This window comes from Theropithecus gelada, chromosome 7b, assembly GCF_003255815.1.
Source record: "Theropithecus gelada isolate Dixy chromosome 7b, Tgel_1.0, whole genome shotgun sequence".
NCBI lineage: Eukaryota > Metazoa > Chordata > Mammalia > Primates > Cercopithecidae > Theropithecus > Theropithecus gelada.
The window spans coordinates 91,363,810-91,384,473 of NC_037675.1; the positions used below are offsets into that span (position 1 = coordinate 91,363,810).

General features: G+C 43.0%; 2 protein-coding genes across 5 annotated transcripts in view; one reads left to right on the plus strand and one right to left on the minus strand.

The window, feature by feature from the left end:
- EFCAB11 (EF-hand calcium binding domain 11) overlaps window positions 1-6,716 on the minus strand; it is a 159,517-nt gene extending 152,801 nt beyond the window's left edge. The window contains exons 1-3 of one of the 2 annotated variants that reach the window (XM_025390908.1): window positions 6,525-6,716; window positions 5,838-5,933; window positions 2,036-2,081 (exon numbers count right to left, since the gene is read on the minus strand). In XM_025390908.1, the coding sequence (XP_025246693.1) occupies window positions 2,036-2,081; window positions 5,838-5,933; window positions 6,525-6,599 (217 nt within the window). In that variant the 5' untranslated portion in view covers window positions 6,600-6,716. Of the gene's footprint in view, window positions 1-2,035; window positions 2,082-5,837; window positions 5,934-6,292; window positions 6,497-6,524 lie in introns of those variants that run through there. The other variant, XM_025390909.1, reaches the window with a different exon arrangement.
- A 1,123-nt stretch (window positions 6,717-7,839) lies between these two features.
- TDP1 (tyrosyl-DNA phosphodiesterase 1) overlaps window positions 7,840-20,664 on the plus strand; it is an 89,061-nt gene continuing 76,236 nt past the window's right edge. Inside the window, exons 1-5 of one of the 3 annotated variants that reach the window (XM_025390901.1) lie at window positions 7,840-7,908; window positions 8,514-8,729; window positions 14,905-15,455; window positions 17,929-17,972; window positions 19,133-19,188. In XM_025390901.1, the coding sequence (XP_025246686.1) occupies window positions 14,912-15,455; window positions 17,929-17,972; window positions 19,133-19,188 (644 nt within the window). In that variant the 5' untranslated portion in view covers window positions 7,840-7,908; window positions 8,514-8,729; window positions 14,905-14,911. Of the gene's footprint in view, window positions 8,216-8,513; window positions 8,730-14,904; window positions 15,456-17,928; window positions 17,973-19,132; window positions 19,189-20,664 lie in introns of all 3 variants that reach the window. The other 2 variants (XM_025390900.1, XM_025390902.1) reach the window with 2 other exon arrangements.

Genomic DNA, 20,664 nt, shown 5'->3' on the forward strand with positions numbered 1-20,664 from the left:
AACCTAGTATCATTTTTTGAATGTTAAAATTATGAGTGATATTTTTTCTTTATGCACTTCAACAGTTTAAAATTTCCCTGTAATAAACATATTTATAAATAATCAAAATTAAAAGAATCTCAAAAGAAGACATACAAATGGCAAACAGGCATATGTAAAAGGTGCTCAATATCATTGATCAGAAAAATGCCATCAAAACTACAATAATATCTCACCACAGTTAAAATAGCTTTTATCTAAAAGACAGGCAATAGCAAAGGCTGGCAAGGATGTGGAGAAAAGAGAGCTCTTATAAACTGCTGGTGGGCATGTAAATTAGTACAATCACTATGGAGAACCATTTGGAGGTTCCTCAAAAAACTAAAAATAGAGCTACTATATGATCCAGCAATCCCACTGCTGGGTATATACCCAAAAGAAAGGAAATCAGCATATGGAAGATATCTGCACTCTCATATACTGTTTGTTGCAGCATTGTCCACAATAGGCAAGATTTGGAAGAAACCTCAGTGTCCACCAACAGATGAATGGATAAAGAAAATGTGGTACACACAGTGGAGTACTACTCAGCAATAAAAAAGAATGAGATCCTGTCATTTGCAACAACACAGATGAAAATGGGAGGTCATTATGTTAGGTCAAATAAGGCACAGAAAGTCAAACACTGCATGTTCTCACTTTTGGGATCTACAAATCAAGACAATTGAACTCATGGACAAAGAAAGTGGAAGGATGGTTACCAGAGGCTGGGAAGGGTAGTGGGGGAGTTGGGGAGAGGTGTGGATGGCTAATGGATTAAAAAAAAAAAAAAAAAGAAAAGAATGAGACCTAGTATTTGATAGTACAGCATGGTAACTACAGTCAATAACAACTTAATTGTACATTAAGAAATAACCAAAAGAGTATAATTGGATTTTTGGTAACACGAAAGATAAATGCTTGATAGCAAGGATACCCCATTCTCCATGATGTGACTAGTAATACCTAGTATTTGATAGCACAATAGGGTGACTATAGTCAAAATAATAAACATTTAAAAATAACTAAGAGTATAATTGGACTGTTTGTAACACAAAGGACTGATGCTCAAGGGGATAGTTATCCCATTTCCCAGGATGTGATTATTACACATAACATGCCTACATCAGAACTTCTCATGTACCACCTCTCTATACATACACCTACAAAAATTAAAAATTAAAAAATAAAATAAAAACAACCAAAAACTTTTGGACAACGAGAAACAAAACAAAGATGTGCTTAAATATAATGCTATATAGTTTTTATTTATTTATTTATTTAGAGACAGAGTTTCACTCTTGTCACCCAGGCTGGAGTGCAATGGCGCCCAGGTGGAGTGCAAATGCTGCGATCTTGGCTCTTTGCAATCTCTATCTCCTTGGTTCAAGCGATTCTCCTGCTTCACCCTCCCGAGCAGCTGGGATTATAGGCACCCACCACCACGTCCAGTTAATTTTTGGTATTTTTAGTAAAGACTGGGTTTCATCATCTTTGCCAGGCTGGTCTCGAACTCCTGACCTCAGGTGATCCACCCGCCTTGGCCTCCCAAAGTGCTGGGATTACAGGCGTGAGCCACCGCACCCAGCCTAGTTTCCGTTTTTAATTTTCATTTTGTGAGTGTTATTAGTCCGTTTTCACGCTACTGATAAAGACATATCCAAGGCTGGGCAATTTACAAAAGAAAGAAGTTTAATGGACTTACAGTTCCATGTGGCTGGGGAAACCTCACAATCATGGCAGAAGGCAAAGATGAGCAAGTCACATCTTACATGGATGGCAGCAGGCAAAGAGAGAGCTTGTGCAGGGAAATCCCCCCTTAGAAAGCCATCAGATCTCATGAGACTTATCTGGTATCATGAGAACAGCATGGGAAAAACCCGATCCCATGATTCAATTACCTTCCACCAGGTCCCTGCCACACCACATGGGAATTTGAGATGAGATTGATGTAGGGACACAGTCAAGCCATCTCAGTGTCTAAATAAGGTACTAAAAATATTAACTTTCACATTACCAGAAGTATTTGGATTTACTGAAGACATCACAGAATCCACTTCTATCTAGAAAAGAGGAAAAAATAATAGAACATATAATTTTATCAAATGTTTTCACAGTGCAAGTTCTTAATTCTTCAGGTGGGAATAAGCATCTATTTTATGAGAAACCAAGTTTGTTGAACCAAGCAGACAAGCAATGACACACAATAGCTATAACAGTCATTTTACTTTTCCATCAACATCTATAAAATAGCAGACACTAATCTGCTAGCCTCTAATAGCCCCCAAAACTTTATTCCACTGACCAAAACAGTTTAAGCACAGAAAATCAATTTGGCTGTCCCATATAATCTAACAGGCAGCCTTTCTGCTTCAGACAAATACAAACAATTGTTATAATGGGCACTATGGCTCTATTTTAAAATTTTTTTTCCTGGTTATAAAAGTACCACAAGATTGATGTAGAAAGCACAAAAAATTATGAGGAAAATTAAAAAATCAGTCATCCAGTGAAAATCACTGTTATCATTTTAGACTAATCAGCTTTTTTCCCCTATGCATCTTTAAACATTTGAGATTTTACTGTATAGAAAACATGAGGACCTGCTTTCACTAAATGTTAAAATATAAGCCCTTTACCACACTGTTAAAAGGGCTTTATAAACATTATAGTATTAGAGCCTTGGTGGCATCTGACATAATTTCTCCACTTCTGGTCTTGAACTCTTCCCAGTCTTGGATTTCCTGCATTTTCTTGGTTCCTCTTGTCCCTGCCAAATGGTTCCCACTCCAACTTCTTCAAGTCCCTTCCTACCCTTAAATGCTGGTATTCCCTAATGTTATCCTCAGACCGCAGCTCTTCCTATTCTGCATACTCTTCCTGGGCAATGCCATCCAGCCTCATGTTTTGAGCAACCACATGCAAACCAAAGATCCCCAAGCCTATCTCCAGCCCTACCCTCTCCACCCAATTTCAGATTCCTACATCTCAGGGAAGCAGTAACATCTAACAGCAGATTTTCCCCACCATAACCTCAATAGACAGCACATTATTTAACGAGTGAATGCACCTGGAATGCTCGTAGCTGCCTCAAACTCAATGTGTTCCAATCGAAACTCACTGACTTCCTCTGAACCTACTCTTAAATTTTCTCTTAATTGGTGGCATCGCTATCCCTTCAGTCCTGGTGGTCATGTCACCCTTACCACCACTGCATCCAGTCAGTCATCAGGGCCTAACTTGTCCCACCACCCACAAAGTGTTCCTAGATACTTACCAGAGTAATCTATCTTCTCTAGTCTAAATGACCACCCAGACTGTTATATTTACCACTAGAATTAGGCCTTCCTTCTTTGTTCCCTTCACTTTCTGTTTTTCAATCTCTTCTCTTTCTTGGTATCTTTCACAGTTTTATGTCTTTCTACATTAAACTCTGAACTGCTTCAAAGTAGAGACTGTGTTTCATTCATCTTTATATCACTAGCAACTAGCAAGTACTCCTTTTATTAAATAGAAACAATAAATTTCACTATGTGTGGGTGGGCGCAGTGGCTCACGCCTGTAATCCTAGCACTTTGGGAGGCTGAGGTGGGCAGATCACTTGAGGTCAGGAGTTGGAGACCAGCCTGGCCAACATGGTGAAACCCCGTCTCTACTAAAAATACAAAAAAAAGAAAAAAAAAGAACTAGGTATGGTGGTGTGCACCTGTAGTCCCAGCTACTCTGGAGGCTGAGGCAGGAAAATTGCTTGAACCTGGAAAGTGGAGTTTGCCGTGAGCCTAGATCACGCCACTGCACTCTAGCCTCGGTGACAGAGCAAGACTGCATCTCAAAAAATAAATAAATTATGTAAACAACCGCATGAACATATAAGTGATTTATTATATAAGTATTTTATTGCTTCATGACCTGCAGTCAGTAAATATTTCATTTGCTCAAAAGCAATGTTCAAAAATGAAACCCCAAACCTCAACCTAGTCTAAAAAATCTGTTGAATTTCACAGAAATTATATATTGAGTTACTTGCATAATAAAAGTTCACTGTACAATGACTAAGTTTATAGGTGACACGCTATTAGTGAATACTTTACCATTTAGTGATCTGTGGTTAGTAAATAGTTCATTTGCTTAAAAAATAAAATGGAAAACCTTATCCCAGTATGAAAAGTAAAATCTGTTAAATTTCATGGAGTGTATGTACAGTATGTTACATCACTGTATTTGTCATTAAATTTCTCATTCTAAAATTGAAACCAAGTAGACTCAAGGGTGAGAAAGGCAAAATGAGACAAGATACCTTTCCAGGTGAATCCAAGTTAAATACAATGCTTCACAGGCTGACTCATTTTAGCTGACTTGCTTTTTAATTCCAGCTGAAATGATTACAGGTAAACAGGAGAGCTGCAATTTCTAAAAGTTGGCCCTGACTACTTCTCTGAGCGCCATAATAAGCTTCTCAGTAACTAGGCATCCCCTCATAGCTGAGCCACTCTGAACCCACCTGGGCTGTCCATGCAACCTACTTGGGTCAAGATAATATATTAATACTTATTGTACATCACAACTTCACAGTATGTTCTGTTGACACAAATAGAGCAGAGAAGCATGACATCACAGGGTCCCCGGCTTTGCTGGGCTTTCAGTCTGACAGAAAGGCAGAGCCCACTCATCAGGAATAGCTGGGCCCTAATTAATTGCCAAGCTGTCTGGTCTAATGAGAGTGAGGGACGGCATTCCAGGCCGAGCCCTGAGTGCTCCCTTTGCTTGATGGTGGCAGCTCAATTTCTTGAATCTGGACAGTATCTCGACTATGACTAATTCCAGCTTAACAAGAAGGGCATTGTCTCTAGAATGAATGTAACAGGAAAGCAGAAAAGCATAAAGACAGGGGTGAACAGGAAGCTTGCCCTACTCAAGTAGGAGGTTCATGGAAGCTCAGCTCAACTCTCATTATTGGTGAATTGGTGCAATCTTTTCTGGAGAGCAAATATCCAACAAAATTTTAAATGTACATATTTCATGACCTAGCAATTATACTTCTAGGAACTTATTCCACAGATATACAGCCACAAGGACATAAATGTGTGTATCATTGCAGCAATGTTTGTAGGAAAAAAAACAAAAACAAACAAAAACACATATATAACCCCACACAGGAACCTGGCTAAAAAAAATAATGTGCAACTATATTTTAAAATGTGGTAGTGGTGTGTGCTTTTAGGTTGATATATTGTTAAACGAGAAAAGCAAGTTAAAGTAGGCACAATATTTACCCATTTATGGTTTCGGTAAAAGACTATGCATATATATGTCATGGATAGAAAATTTCAGAATTACACAAAAAACTGTTAATGGTAATCCCCTAGGAGCTGGACCCTCTGGTAGGCGGGGAGCAGATTTTTATGCTCAACTTTATACCTTTCTGCACTGTTTTAATTTTTTGACTGTGGATGTATTTTATAAACAAAGCAACAAAAGTAAAACGAGAAAGAGACTATGTCACGTCCTATGTAAACTTATCCTGTTACCAGCACTTCCCTTTCGGCCTTCCCTCTTGGCACCTCTCTAGCGTCCCGTATTTATAATGGTTATTAGCAGCCTGGTAGTGAGATAGGCTTGTGTAGGCTCCAGTGGAAAAGATTTCTACTTCATCTCTGGGCTGAGGTGTTAAGAGGAAGCTAAAATTCAGCACTGGGCACATCTCTGAAATTGCTTATAAAGCAATTTATAAACATCCTAAGCTAGCCTTGTGGACTTTTCTCAAGGTCCATGCACCACTGATCGTCTACCCCATCCCCAAATATATAAGAAAGCTCTACCTTGGAGGGCTTGTACCCAAACAGCATTACAACAGCAATTTTAAAGTCCTCTCTGCTGAGATATCCTTTGTGATCTTCATCACATGCCTTAAATACCTGAAGAACATTAAATAGCTTTAGTTAATGAAACAGAAACTGTTTCTTCTTATTATTACTAGTTTATATAATTTGGACCTCGAAAATCTAAAACTTGGCCCAGCGGTAGAGTATGAAAATAGAATTTCATTATCCCAATATTAATTCTCAAGAAAAATCAAAGATGGACTAAAATCTTCTTAAAGATGGGCTGAAATTTCCCTCAAGAAAGTAAAACCAGTTAATCGCTAGGATGACGCAAATTAATTCACTTAGACCACCGAGATAAATTCTACCCAAAATTCAGTCCTGGAGCTAGGAAGGTGAGGCAAAGGGGCTGGCTTTGAAAGGCGGGAGGAGAGATGCAGATTCGTGGTTACCATTAATAGACTATGTAGAGGGAAAGGAGAAGGAACTTGGAGGTAGCCGTAGTCCTGGACGGGGAGCCAGGAGCCCTGCAGCTCCAGGATCAGTCATTAACCACAACCCTTTGGACAGGTAGCCCAGGTCTTATCTGTACAACCCGGCAGAGAGAGACCCAGGCGCGGGGGAGAAAGCGAGAGGCCCAGGCCAAGCTGAAGTCCGAGGCTCAGTCGCCCTCCGGACACCTACTTCCACCCACATCCTGTGTTCCGAGGGACTGGCTTCCCACGTCCGCGACCTGGCTCTGGCCTCGGAGAAGAACATCGCGACTGCAACAACCGAACCCCAGCACCCCAAACACGGCCCACTGCTGCCCCGGCCTGGCTCGCAGCCTAACGCGGCCACGCCCGCCGCGGCTCAGGAAGCCGAACTCCACCGCGCAACTCCGTCGTCTCCTCCCATTGGACAACCTGCCAGCCCACTCGCGTTAATCCCGCAGGGCTATTGGCCAGAGCCTTTGTTTAATTAAGTTTCCTAGGAGCCGCCCTGGCAGTGAGGCGCCCAGGCCTGCCCCAGCACTTGGCTCCGCCCCCTCTGTCCCCTTTACTAGTTGCGTGTGGCCGGAAATCCAAGCGCTTCTAGGTGCTGGTTGAATGCCTGGTTCATGATTTATTTCATTCTCTCCCTCCATCTTGCAGTAAGTTACTTTTAATCATTTAGATCTATGACACTATGCTAAACATTATTGGAGACAAAAAGAGTGTGAACAAACATAAAGACAACCAAACGAAAAGAGCCAAGTCCAGGATTCTCGTTCAGATCAGCAAGTCATTGAGATCGAGCTCCCAGGGTAGCTACTACATCTGCTCTGTCCTCCAGATAACCCCAGCACCTAGCACTGTACATGGCACAAAGTAGATTTTCAATGAACGAACGAAACGAGCCGTTATGTTTACACAAATGTATTTCACTCAGTCCTCTGGAAGACATGCCTAGTTTGAGAGAGATTCCAAGAATAAATACCACAAATAGCACAGAGCCCAAATCCCACAGCAAACATCCTTATTGAAGGCAAGGACTGTGGGGCGAGTTCCGTTTCTCAGAAGATTTTAAAAGAACGCAACTGTTTCGAAGAAGGAACAGACATTCGAAGTTCTGAGTCCGGTGGGAACTCATTTAACATTTTATTTTACAGTAGATTTCAAAGTCTGCACCCAGCCCTTCCCAGGACACAGGTCTCCTTGCAGCTGCCTTTATCCTAAGCGTATCCTCTCTCCACTTTAAACCAAACGCCGCTGCATGGAGTCCCGGGAGCCTGAGCCATGAGAATTCCGTAGAGGGTCAGTCTTGCTCGTAGTTAACTAGAGAGAAGTTAGGGGACGCCTTTCTGGTTCTCCATTCGTTTTAAGAAGTCTCCAGGAGGTCAGCCAAGAGCTAGGGGAGACGAGGTCTCCCGAGCCCCGTCCTGGGTAGACACCCGGCGGGCTTTAGGACCCAGCGGTGCGCTCCCCGGAAGGGGAAGGGGCCGGACCTCGAGCCCCGCGCCGCTGCCCCGAGGGTTTCAACTGCGCGCATGCGCGGCGGCCGCCGAAGGGGCGGGATCCGAGGCGAGCGTGGGTTCCGTGCGCCTGAGGTACGTGTTGGGCGGTAGCGAGCGCGGACTCGGTGCGGTCTCTCGCGGGCTGCGGTCGGGCCCGGGATCCTGCTCCTGACCGGTCGCGGTTCGCGGGCTGCTGGGGTCCTGCAGGGCTGGAGGCGGACCGCGAGGAAGCGGCGCGGCCGGGAAGACGGGGCAGGGTCGCCTCGGCCCCTGGGCCTCGGTTTCCTCCGATCACAGCGTCTCAGGGGGCGCGCACAGGCGCCGCGGAGACCTGTGTCCTGCCTGGGCGCGGCGCTAGGGGCCCCTGCTGGGGTTTTTATTCCCAGACCTTAGCTTACAGGTGCGTGGTCCCAGAAAGTGAGTAGGAAAGCGCCCACCACGTGCCAGACGCTTAAGCTTTCTGTGCTTGGTTTCCCAGTATAGGAGGACGGTCACGGTATGTAGTATAGAGTTGTCCTGAGGGTGAAGCGAGTTTACACCCGATGAGGCGCTTCGAATCGTGCCTGGCCGGCCCCAGATGATCGCACAGTAAGGTTGGCAGCTGCTGTCATCACTTCCTCACCTTCCGAATCGGCTCCTGTCGAACACCTTCAACAAGAGCCCTCTCACTTCCTTTGTCTCCAAACCGTTCTCCACAGAGTTGGAGCGCACACAGTTGTATTAAAAAGGCAAATCGAAGGCCGGGCGCGTTGACTCACGCCTGTCATCCCAGCACTTTGGGAGGCCGAGGCGGGTGAATCACTTGAGGTTAGGAGTTCGAGATCAGCCTGGCCAACATGGTGAAACCCCGTCTCTACAAAATTAGCCGAGCATGATGGCGGGTGCCTGTAATTCCAGCTCCTCGGGAGGCTAAGGTGGGAGAATTGCTTGAACCTGGGAGGCGGAGGTTGGAGTGAGCCGAGATTGTGCCATTGCACTCCAGCCTGAGTGGCAGAGCGAGACTGTCTCAAAAAAAAATAAATGCAATTCGGATTCCCCTTCTTCTTAAGCCCTAAGTGAGACCCCATTGTTCATAGCATAAAATCCAATTTCTTTAACGGGTCTTCTCCCCTCACCCCCTTCATCCTGGACCGTTGCCTGCCTTGCCTAAGTCCTTTTTTATGATCTCTTTCCCATCTGCAGGCTGGGTACCCTCTAGTTGGAATGCTCTTCACCCTATCATTTAGACAGCAGGTTCCTTTTGGCCCTCTGGATCTCATTTATATGTTACTTCTTCAGCATATTCCCAAGATCACCCCTCTTTTTCTGTCTCATACTTATAAAATGTAATGAATGTCTAACTCATCTTGGCTATTAAAATTTTTGTATGTGGGTCTGTCTCTTCTGCCGTGAAATTATGCTCTGCTAGGATAGAAACTATATTGTTAACGCCTCATTCCCAGTTTTCGGTACATAATGACTGCCCAGTAAGTTGTTGAATGAATGAACTCCAGGGGGTAAGCATGATAACCATTTTACAGACTAAAAAACTGAGGCTCAGCATTTAACTAACCTGCCCGAGTGCACATTTACTCCCTAGTCATGGCTGGGTTTGAGACAGGGCCCATGCTGCCTTTGGCCACACAGGAACTCAACTGAGGAGCCTGGCTCCCGGGCCCACCTGATGGTCTTTAAGCTCCATGAGAAGGAGCAACTGGAGGTGGAAGAGAAATGCCCCAGCTGGGTCTGGTATAGTGGGGAGTGAGGAAACACTTAGCAGCTCTAAATGGAGTACCTTTCATATCCACAGCATGTTTTAAAGTCCTTAATAAAAGCGCTAACAGTGTCCTGAGCTAGCGTTTGGTGGGAAAATTTCTTTAGATTTTTCATGTTAGTGCAGTGTTTGCCAAATTTCAATCACACTCACCTGCCTTCTCCCCAGTTTGTTTTATTCTCTTAACACATATGACACGGGATTTTTTTCAGGGCCGCTTTGCCAGCTGGAGACCTCCAGCCCTGGGCTGGCCGCAGGAGGTGCCCTGCCCACTCAGCCTGGCATTGTGCGTTTGGCTTTCCTCCTGGCCCAGATCCCGTGGCCACTATGCACGCTCAGCCTGCAAGGAGTGGGTGTATGAGTGAGCCTGGAGGCCTGGATGGCTGTTCCAAGTGCTGGCCCAGGCACAGACTCCATGCAGGACTGTGGATGGCCTGGGCGTGTGGCAAGTGACTCTGGCATCAGACTCTGGTGTCCAGATGAGGGGGATGTGGTGGTGCCTGAACACTTGGAGAGATGCCAGGCAAATAGGGATGTATTAACAGCTCTTTTAGTCCCGCCATCTGCAGCCCAGTAAATGGAGGTGTGTGGCAGCCAGTGGTTCCCTCTCCCGTTGTTCCACCAGCGGAACAGAGTGCTGCTACAGGGCTATAGCTCTATTTGCACTTTCTGTTTAGCAGGTCCCAGTTTCTTGTTCTGCGTCCAAGAATAATAAGGTTAGGGTGACAACCAAAGGGGAGAAGGGTGGAGATGAGTTTTACTGAGTGATGAAACAGTTCTCAGCAGAGAGGGGACCCCAAGTGGGTGTCCCCTGTCCCCACCCAAAGGTGGGCAGTTCCCCAGTGTGGCTGAGTCTGGGGCTTTCATGGGCTCAGAATGGGGGAGTGTGTGCTGATCGGTTTGTAAGTATGCAAAAAAGGCTAAAACAAAGGCACCACCCAAAGGTGGGCTTGACAATGTAAAAAACGAATTAGGGAAGGGTAGGTGTATGTAAAGTAGGTGAAGGGTGGTGATTAATTAGAGGAAGCCGTGCCAAGTGGGAAGAGAGGTTATCAATCCAGTCTGTGGATTTATCCAAGACTTGTAGCTTGGCTTCCAGGCTTTAAACTGTCTTTGGTTTGCAGGTGGGGTTTTAATGAGGCTCTGCCCCTATCTGCCTAGGGATGTGTCTGCCTCCTGCTGCTATCACATGGACTATCGTATACTTAATATTTTTGTTTGAATCCAATCATTCTTTTACATAAACTTTATTTTGCTATTTCAAATATAACATAGCCATCAGATACCTTCTGTTGATGGTAAACAAAATTGTTGGTGCCTGCAGAAGAGCCCAAACCCTGCTGTTTGTTCCAAATCAAGATTAAAAGCATTTCTACAACACTGCAACTTTCTTCTTGATTTAAACAGGGAGTTGGATTGGACGGGAATGGGAGGTACTTTCATAATGTCAGGTCCCAATCCCACTTTAGGAAACACTGTGCCGTCCTGACTGAGTGCCAGGATTCAGCATCAACACAGCTGTATTGTATTCTCTGACTCTTCCGGTACCACTTACCAAAAGTGTGACTTTAGATTTATGCTGTACCAAGCACTGCCCAGGCAGGGAAGACAGATGATAAACAATGAAAGGAAAGCTCTTGGGTTCTACATTTGTTAAAACTGTACGACTTGATTACAAAGCACTCTGGAATGCTGGGCATCAGAGCCTGTACGAGGGAAGTAAATTCTGTTACTGGTGACCATCCAGTTATCCAAAGTAAAAATTTGATATTGGTGCTTACCAGCAGTTCTTTTCCAGCTGGGCGCGAGCCTTGATTTCATAAAGAGGTTGGTAAGCTGCTACACTTAACAATAAGACAATTTTATTAGTGTATTGCACTAAATTGTAACTGAAAAAATTGTATTGGGTTGTCTTTAATAAACGACTCAGGCATATTTTTGAATGTCAGCAGGTCCAAAACTTTATGTATAGAGCAGAACCTCAAAAAAGACTTTGTTCTCTAGAAAATGTCTTTTTTTAAAGCTTTGTTCTATTTTTTACCCACTTGTCCTACTTTGTTGGAGGGAATTCCACTTCCATATGGTTTTAGAAAATGTAGATAATGATAAAACTAAAAAACCTTTGAAATTCTCCAAATAATTCACAGAGTTGCTAAGAATTTTACCTACAGAATTCTCAGGGTTTGGGAATTCCATTTTATTTATATAATGCAGGCAACCATATTTGTTATGGTAGCCTCTTAAGATTCTGCAAACTGCTTCTAAGAGTGGAAGCTGAATCCTTTCTCATCAAAAACAGACCTGCTGACCGCGTTGGTTTAGAACTGTTTTAGAATTCAAAGGAAGCTAGAGCTGACATTCAGAGAGTGGTTTTTCCTAAGGTGGTTCTTTTGTCCCTAAATAACTTTAAAGTCACAAAACTGTAGCCACTGAAATAGTTTCTTCAAAGTGAATTGGAGCAGCTTAAATACCTCTATCCAGCAACTTCTAGACTCTAGAACACTAGAGGAACCTAAGGTTTTGTGGGGTTTTTTTTAATACCGGAAGGATTAAAAACATTTAAGGAAACACCTCCGAGCTGCTTAAGTAGGTGTTGAGTAGTAAATCAATCTGAATCTCTTTCATGGAGGAAACTGGGCACTCAGACCCCTTTAACCATGACAATACAGTTCTACAAACCTGGTTATCTAGTTTCTTAACCCTTAGCAGATGAGAAACAATTTAGGGAAAATATACCTATGCTATGAGTTTTAATAAACCCCTTGAAGTGGGCTGGACAGAGTGTAGAAATGAACAGAAACTTTTAGAAAGCAGATATGAAGGCTCAAAAGAGCCAGACAGTTGGGTCACTATTCCAGAAGCAAGTGGCCCCAGCCCTCTCTGCTGTCCGTCAGGCTTTGGCTGTGAGATAGTGTGTTCATGCCGGACGGGTAATAGTGACCCTGAGCCATGTAGAATGGGCCAGATTATTGTCTTGATGCATTCTTGCATAAAAGCTCCTCAAAATGTGTAACTTACAGAAGGCTTGCTTGACTTGACTGGTAGTTAATTGAAGAAGATTAAGAGAGACATTGTGAAAAGAGAAAGATACCTTTAAAGTATTTCCAACCCTCCACCCCCTGCTGTGTCCACGGAAAAATCATGAGATGTATACATTTAGAAAGGAGAGCTTAGTTCTTGTAAAGGGATACAGCCTGCAGTGTGGCCTGACAGGCTAGGAAGCACAGCCTCAGGCAGAGACCTTTAATGGCATCCCAGGGAGGAGAGGGTAGAACAGGGATTTATGCTGAATGGGATGGCCAAGTATACATATTCAATAGGTGTGGGAGGAGCTATGAATATTCACCAAGGGGGGCACTGTGCATGAGTAATGAGCAAGCGTGCGTGTTTCGTGCATCTTATGTTCACTTTGGGATGGAAACTTAACATTTGAATGATTTACAATTAGGCACTCTATGTCAAAAGGTGAAGGAGGGACATGAAGGCACTCAGTGCTCAGCCTCTGAGGACTGGTCAGAACCAGTCTGTGGTTTCTTTTCAGGAGAAAGTTACTGAAGTTGGTCCATTGTCCAATGACAGCTGCAGTGATGGCCTGTGGAACCAGGGGTGTCAGTTAGCCAAGCATCTGGCAGTAGGTGAGCTGCAATTGTTTAGATATTACTTATCTCCAGGCCAGTGCTTGTTTAGCTGCTAAAGAAAAAAGAATCCTGTGGCAGGTAGAAATAGTTTATTCTTTAAGGGTAGCAATGTGTGATTAACCCTTGCTTGGCATGGCCCTAGGTCTTGTTTATGATTTGGTGTCATATTGTCACAGAATCTATTCTGCCAGTCTTATGATCTCTGGTCAGTTGTGTTTAAACCGCAGAAGGGAGGGGATATAACAGGCATGTCTGAGCTCCCATCCCACCATGGCCTGGAACTCAGTTTTTAAGGTTTCTCTGGGGTCCCCTTGGCCAAGATTTTTATTTTTAGTTCTCATCTAGAGACACATGCATATGTATTCATTTGCAAATTTTTTGATGTAGAATAATGTAGAATTCTCTTTTTGGGGGAATGTAGGTTTTGTGAAGGGAGTGTCACCATCTTGGTTTACTCCAGTCAATGCATCTTTTTCAGCCTCTTTAAAATGGCAAAAACTTAAAGATACTGTTAATCTGAGCACAGACTATTGAGTTTTGTAATTTTCCCCCAGGTCTTGTGCTAAAATGTTAAAAGTATCACTTTGAGGAACTGTTCTTTAGCTATCTGGAAAGTCGACTTAGATAGTCCTTTACCATTGAATTGACGAGATTTTGTAGGTAACACCAAAAGTGACTGTTTCATGTACTTTCCTCTTCTCAGAACAAGAAAGTAGAATTTAACTATGTGGCTTAAAAAATATAAGTGTGTTCCTTCAGTATAAGTTATTTCTGTGCAGGTTTTAGTAGATTTATGATGTGGCCAATAGGATAATTGTATCTTGAGTTAGTTGGGTCCTCATGGAAGTAGTGTAAATAACGTACATACCTAAGTGGTCATTTGGCATTCCTCTTGAAGACTTTGTTAAGCTTTATGGTAAATGGGTTGTCTTTTGGGAAGTAAGACATACATAATCACTGAAGTCCTGTAGGTGTCTATACTTGGGTGAAGGCCAGGTTTGTAAATTCCAATTTGACCTTAAGCATTGAACATAGATTAACCCCAAATGCTTGTTGGAAGCTTCAGGGTCTAGAATGAATGTTTTATTTTGGAGTTTGTCTTGATGCCTTCTTCAACCCCCTTTCCTAGGATATCTAAGAACAAAGTTTAGATTGAAAGACAAGGCTGGGCATGGTGGCTCATACTTGTAATTCCAGCACTTTGGAAGGCCGAGGTGGGTGGATCTCTTGAGTCCAGGAGTTCAAGGTCAGCCTGGGCAACAATGGTGAAACCCTGTCTCTACAAAAAAAAAGAAAAAAAAAATTAGCAGACGTGGTGGTATCCGCCTGTAGTTCCAGCTATTCCAGAGGATGAGGCAGGAGGATTGCTTGCGCCCAGGAGGCAAAGGTTGCAGTCAGCTGAGATTGAACCACTGTACCACTCCAGCCTGGGTGACAGAGTGAGACCCTGTTTCAAAAAAAAGAAGGAAAACAAAGGGAAGAAGAAAGAAAGGTGACCAGGACTTTTGCTTGTAATTTGGCAGAATCTCATAGTGGATTCTGGTAATGTGCTTATAAACACCCAAAAAGCAGCTGATGGTAGGTCGTCAGCCTCTGGAAGGTGTCAGCTCATCTGATAGGGAAGTTGAGAGCAATGAAGTTATTTTGCCAATGCCCTGATGAATGGGAAATGCTGACGTTTCCACTTTCCATTTCCAGGAGTATAATGTCTCAAGAAGGCGATTATGGGAGGTGGACCATATCCAGTAGTGATGAAAGTGAGGAAGAAAAGCCAAAACCAGACAAGCCGTCTACCTCTTCTCTGCAAGGAGCAGCAAATGAGCCCAGGTATACCTGTTCCGAGGCCCGGAAAGCCGCACACAAGAGGAAAATGTCACCTGTGAAATTCAGCGATACAGATTCAGTTTTACCTCCCAAAAGGCAGAAAAGCGGTTCCCAGGAGGACCTAGGCTGGTGTCTGTCCAGCAGTGATGATGAGCTACAGCCAGAAATGCTGCAGAAGCAGGCTGAGAAAGTGGTGATCAAAGAGGAGAAAGACATCTTGGCTCCCAGTGACGGCACTGCCCAAAGAACTGAAAATCATGGCCCTCCCACCTGCCACAGGCTCAAAGAGGAGGAAGAGTACGAGACATCAGGGGAGGGCCAGGACATTTGGGACATGCTGGATAAAGGGAATCCCTTCCAGTTTTACCTCACTAGAGTCTCCGGAGTTAAGCCGAAGTATAACTCCGGAGCCCTCCACATCAAGGGTAAGAGGATGCTGGTTGTCAAGGAGCTGTTGAATTGCCCTTGAGAGTCTCTCCTCCATGAAACAAGGAGGGCAGCCTAGAATGATTTCTGAGAACTCTTCTTTGTGTTCTTAACTACTTTCAGGAAAAGAATTCTTGATAGGCAAGTGCATTAGTATGACAGCAGACTGTTTACTTAACTCAGGCAGAGCGTGTGTTCTCAAAACCTTGTAGCTCAACCCCTTGTATCACTTAGCACCATGTTTAGCATTATTTAACTTTTTAAGATTAAGCTTGATGAGTAACAGTTTATCAACAAGGTGGCAAATACTTGACAACAGTAGTGGTTCTCCATGGGCCCTGGACCAGCAGCCTCAGCATCACCTGAAACTTGTTAAAATGCAAATTCTCAGGCTCCATTCCAGATTCATTAAATCAGACTGAGGGTGAGACCCTGCAAGCTGTGTTTTCAGGAGCCCATCAGGGGATTCTACTGCCCATTCAGGTTTGAGAACCACTGCTTAAAAGCCTGGGTTTGGTTCCTGGTGAAGAAGAAGAAGAAAAAAAATAGTGCCTGAGTACAAATAGATGTTTCAGTTATGGATCAAAAGATGGCCTTAGTTTACTCTCCTTCTTCCTCAGGGAGCATTTGCAGGGGGAATAGCGGGAGCTCTAGAATCTGCTTTCCAGCCTTGCCACTCATTTGCCGTATGGATTGTTAACACGGGACCTAACGTTCTCTGAATTTCAGTTTGCTCATCTTTAAACTGGAAATGCAGAAAAATGGGAGCAAATACATGAAGTGACCGGTGTAATATATTCACATGGCAAATACACACAGTAAACAGTATTACCCTTATTTCAGATTTTTTTCCTGTCCCATATTTAAGAATAGTAATGTTAACTGTCGCTAGTGTTTTTTTTTAATATATATCCAGTATATAACTGTATATTATGTGTGATGTATACATGTTGGAGTATTCCATACTGTAGAGTGTTCTACAGGTTGTTTTCTTTTTGAGAATCTCTTATCTTGGTACTTTGTCAAGTTTTTTGTTTGTTTGAGACAGATTGACAAATACTTAGAGAATTTTGCCAAGTTTTGCTCTGTATAATAAAATAACTGGCTATTAGCACCAAGATATTGTGGTAACATGTCATGGAGCTCTTATATATATTTTCTCCTTTAATCCTTAGGACAGTCTTATGAGTAGATGTTACAATTGTCTTCCTTGGATAAGTGATGGATCTGCAGTTTAGAAAAGTGCCCAAGGTCGTAGAGCTGGTAATGACATTCTGGCATCAGAATCCATGCTGTTTGCTATAGCACTCTACCATGTGCCATAATTGTAGATGGTTTAGAAGATCTCATGGAGGAAGGGGGACTTCAAAAGGCCCTTGGAAGATGGGTAAAATTTAGAAGGGTAGAAATACATGTTGGTGGGGGCAAAATGGAAGAATATTTGCAGTTTATCTCTGCAACTCTCCCAATAAGGTAGAAACTTCCTTATGATTTTTTTGTTGTTCTCTGAAAATCTTTCTACCCCAGCATCTAGCTCAATGTCCAGAAGATAGGAGGCACTCAGTAAATATTTGCCAAATGAATGAGCCCAGTCTTAATTCTCAGAGGTAGTTTAGTGGGTTTGAGCGAAGGTGCTGGAGCCCGACAGCCTAGGTTCAAACCCCAATTCTACCCCTTCCTAGCTGTGTGTGTGTGGGCAGCCTCCTAAGGAGGCTTCTTCTCTATAAAATAGGAATAACAGACCCCATCTAGAAAATGGATATAAGGAGTAAGTAATACATGGGAAGTGCCAAGAATGCTGCTTGGCACCTAACAGGTCTCCGCAGGTGTGGCTGTTGTAATGGAAGGTCATGATGATCGTGTACTTTCTCTCGTGGTGTGGTTTGAGAAGTGAGCTTTCCAACCTATCTGATGTAAAGCTTGAGTGGGTATAAAGTGGGACTTCCCTAGAGATGGCCAGGAACACCAGGAATGTGAGTTTAGAATTGTGGGTGCCTCTGTCCTTTCGTTCACAGGCCGCAACTGCTTTCCAGTCTTTCTGGAAAGTCCTTCTAAACTGTCCAGGTTTATAAAATCTTTTTAGAAAGTTTTTCTAGTCTTGAGTTGGGAGGTTTCCTAGAGAGGGACTTGAATGGGTACTTGGAGGAGGTAGAAGTTCAGAGATCTGAAAAGAATATGTATCATTATTGTCCATATTGAGTTTCTAAAATTGATCAGTCATTCAGTACTGAAGTTGTAGATTTTAATTTTGCATTGTTTTGTAAAAGAATATATGATAAACATTAAATACCATAGGGAAAATTTTTTTTAGTTTTATGGAACATTACAGTCTGACTTTGTAGACTTTGTATTTAGCTTACTGTGTTCTGAGTCAGATCTTGATTGTCAGTGACTGTTGAATGAGTTGCTAGTGATTATTACGACTAGAGGATTTTTGCAAGTGTGAATTTAATTTATGTTTTGTCTTCTCAGATATTTTATCTCCTTTATTTGGGACGCTTGTTTCTTCAGCTCAGGTAAGTATACCTTTAAACTGTTTTTTCTTTGGGTGAAAGCAGACAGGTAATTAAACAACTCCATAAGAAAATACGAGAGGTGCAGTTTGGGGGTCTCAGTCCCGTTCAGAGACCGAGATGGCACATATCGGGAGGCTGGCTCAAGTGCCACAGTAATGGGATCCATGGCCATCAACAGAATGGGGATGTCAGTATCAGGAGAGCATTTGACTCAGTCAGGCTCCACTGGCCAAGATGTCACTTTGGACATTCCAGCTTGAAAGACTAGAGTGGGACACTGATTAACTCATGGGACTGAGTTAACTCTGGTGCAGAGTGGGGAGGTATGGATAGAGTAGTGAAGGCCAAGTCAAGTTTGATTTGATTTAGAAAAATGTGCATTTTCATGTTCAATGGCTCCTTCCTGACTGAGCTGGTCCCTTGGTCTTGATAAATCATGTAATGCTCCAGACCCACGAGTAAATGATCCAAACAAAGGGCCCTGTCCCTGAAGAAAGCCAGGCTTCCTTTACGTTTGGTTTGGCATCAAAAGTCCTGGTTTCCATTTGGAAGGTGGGGAGCATTTGCAAATGCCCTGTTAGCTCAATTGAGCTACTAAGTCCAGGATTACCCAGATGTGGGGAGGAGCCTCCATGGATAAGACCAGTACAGAACTTGCATTTAAGATTTAATTGTTAGAAGCCTAGTGAATGTCTGGTCCCAGGTGGCTGTGTACAAAGCTAGCTAATAAGTTAGCCTGAAAGGAAACGTTCTTTTCTGAAAGTCCTGGGATATTTTTCTCCAGTATCTGTCTTTTTATAATCACCTAGGGGAAAAGGGGTAAATTTATAAGTCCTTTTATTTAAATTAATCTCAGGGCCATTAGACATAATGTAATAACACCCTGCAGACAAGTACAGATGCTGCCAACACATGCAGAGATAATTTCCTGGGAACCTGTTATCTCATGTACTTGGCTCCATTTAGGTTCTTTTAACCATGCATTTAAGATAAATTGTAGGTTTATTAGTATTGCAGCATAACCCTCCAGGTTTATAAGTAATACATGTAATGTATCACTATTTTAAAGTTTCCTTAAATGTAATAACCAAATAATTATCCTTATGAACTGTTTGCCAGAATTACCCATGGCTTAGTTACTCTTCTTTTCTCCCATCTAGTTTAACTACTGCTTTGACGTGGATTGGCTCGTAAAACAGTATCCACCAGAATTCAGGTGAGTTCTACAGGGTGACAGACACCACCATAAACTGTAAGGGGGCTTTGACACCTAAGATTTGTATTTCTCAGGTGAAAGCCACCCATCTTTTTTGAGTTTTTCTTTTGAAATCATTAAAATCATACAGACATTAAATTATATTGGGAAAACAGCATTCTTTGATTTATTTCATCCTACACATTCTTTTCACAGATTTTAGCATTTCCTCTGTGCTCTTTCAGGAAGTAGATAAGGACAGGCTTTAACTCAAATAACAGAACTTTATGTCCAGTCTTAATATGAAGGAAAATACCGTCTCCACATACCTTGTAGATCTGTGAACGTGCCAACATGCGGCCAGCGTGCCATGCTTTCTGTAGCACATCAATGCTGTTCTGTTTTGAGGATCCCTTTGTGTTTCTGAGATGAAGAAAGGAGGCTATACATATGGCCTTCCCTTATCTAGGCTCTGGAGGTGATGGATTTTTAGTTCTGCCTTCTGCCTGCACTTCATTAGCCTCATATTAGGCAATACAGACCAAATAGGGCATCACACAGTGAGGTGCCACCCTTCCCTGTTTCTAACACATTTACAGGACAGATTCCCATAACAGCAAGTAGAATGGAGGAAAACACACAAGAAAAAATGATTGTCAGGGTCCTCAAAATTCTTGGTACATTTAGGGCATCAGATTGTGGAAACCTTTGACATTAACAGTAGATAAAATACTGTTAAAATTTTTCAAGCAGCTTTGGCACTTGGAGCCTTTTTTTTTTTTTTTTTTTTTTTTTTGACCTGTAACACACAGAATTAGTTTTAGCTGCATCTAAAAGAATACTCAAAATAACAGTGGCTTAAATAAGACAGAAATTGTTTCCAGCCTGTTACTTTCAAATGGTAAACATTTATGGTCTGGATGGGGGCACTGGGGTTCTCAAAAACTTATCCACCTACCCTTTCTGTTCCACCATCCTGGTGTGCGACTTCAGTCTTCAGAGTCACCTCATGGCCCAGTATGGCAGCTAGAGCTCCAGCTTACTTGTCTATTCCAGGTAGCAGGAAGGGAAAAGGAGGAAAAGGACAAAAAGGCCCACATTCCAGCTATGCCCATCTGAGTAGCCTTCCTGGAAACCCCACACAACACCTGCATCTGTTTCATTGAGCAGAGCTCAGCTGCATGCTAACTAGCTCTAAAAGAGGCTAGAAATGTCTTTTAGCTTAGCTCACCTTGTCCTGAATTAGCCTTTTGTTAGGGAAGGAGGAGAGAATGGCTGTCTGGAGGCAACAAGCAATTTCTGTCTTGGCTCTTCCTGGCAGTAGTATCCTTGGGTGTCATGTTGGCATTTTCTGTTCTTCCTCCCTTTTCTTAAAGACCTTGAAATCAAATTGTCACCCCCTTAGAGTGTTGGCAAAGTGTAGACTACAGTTCCTTTGTTGTATCTGTTATGGGTTAAATTCTCCTGCCCCAAAAAAGATCTGTTGGAATCCTAAGC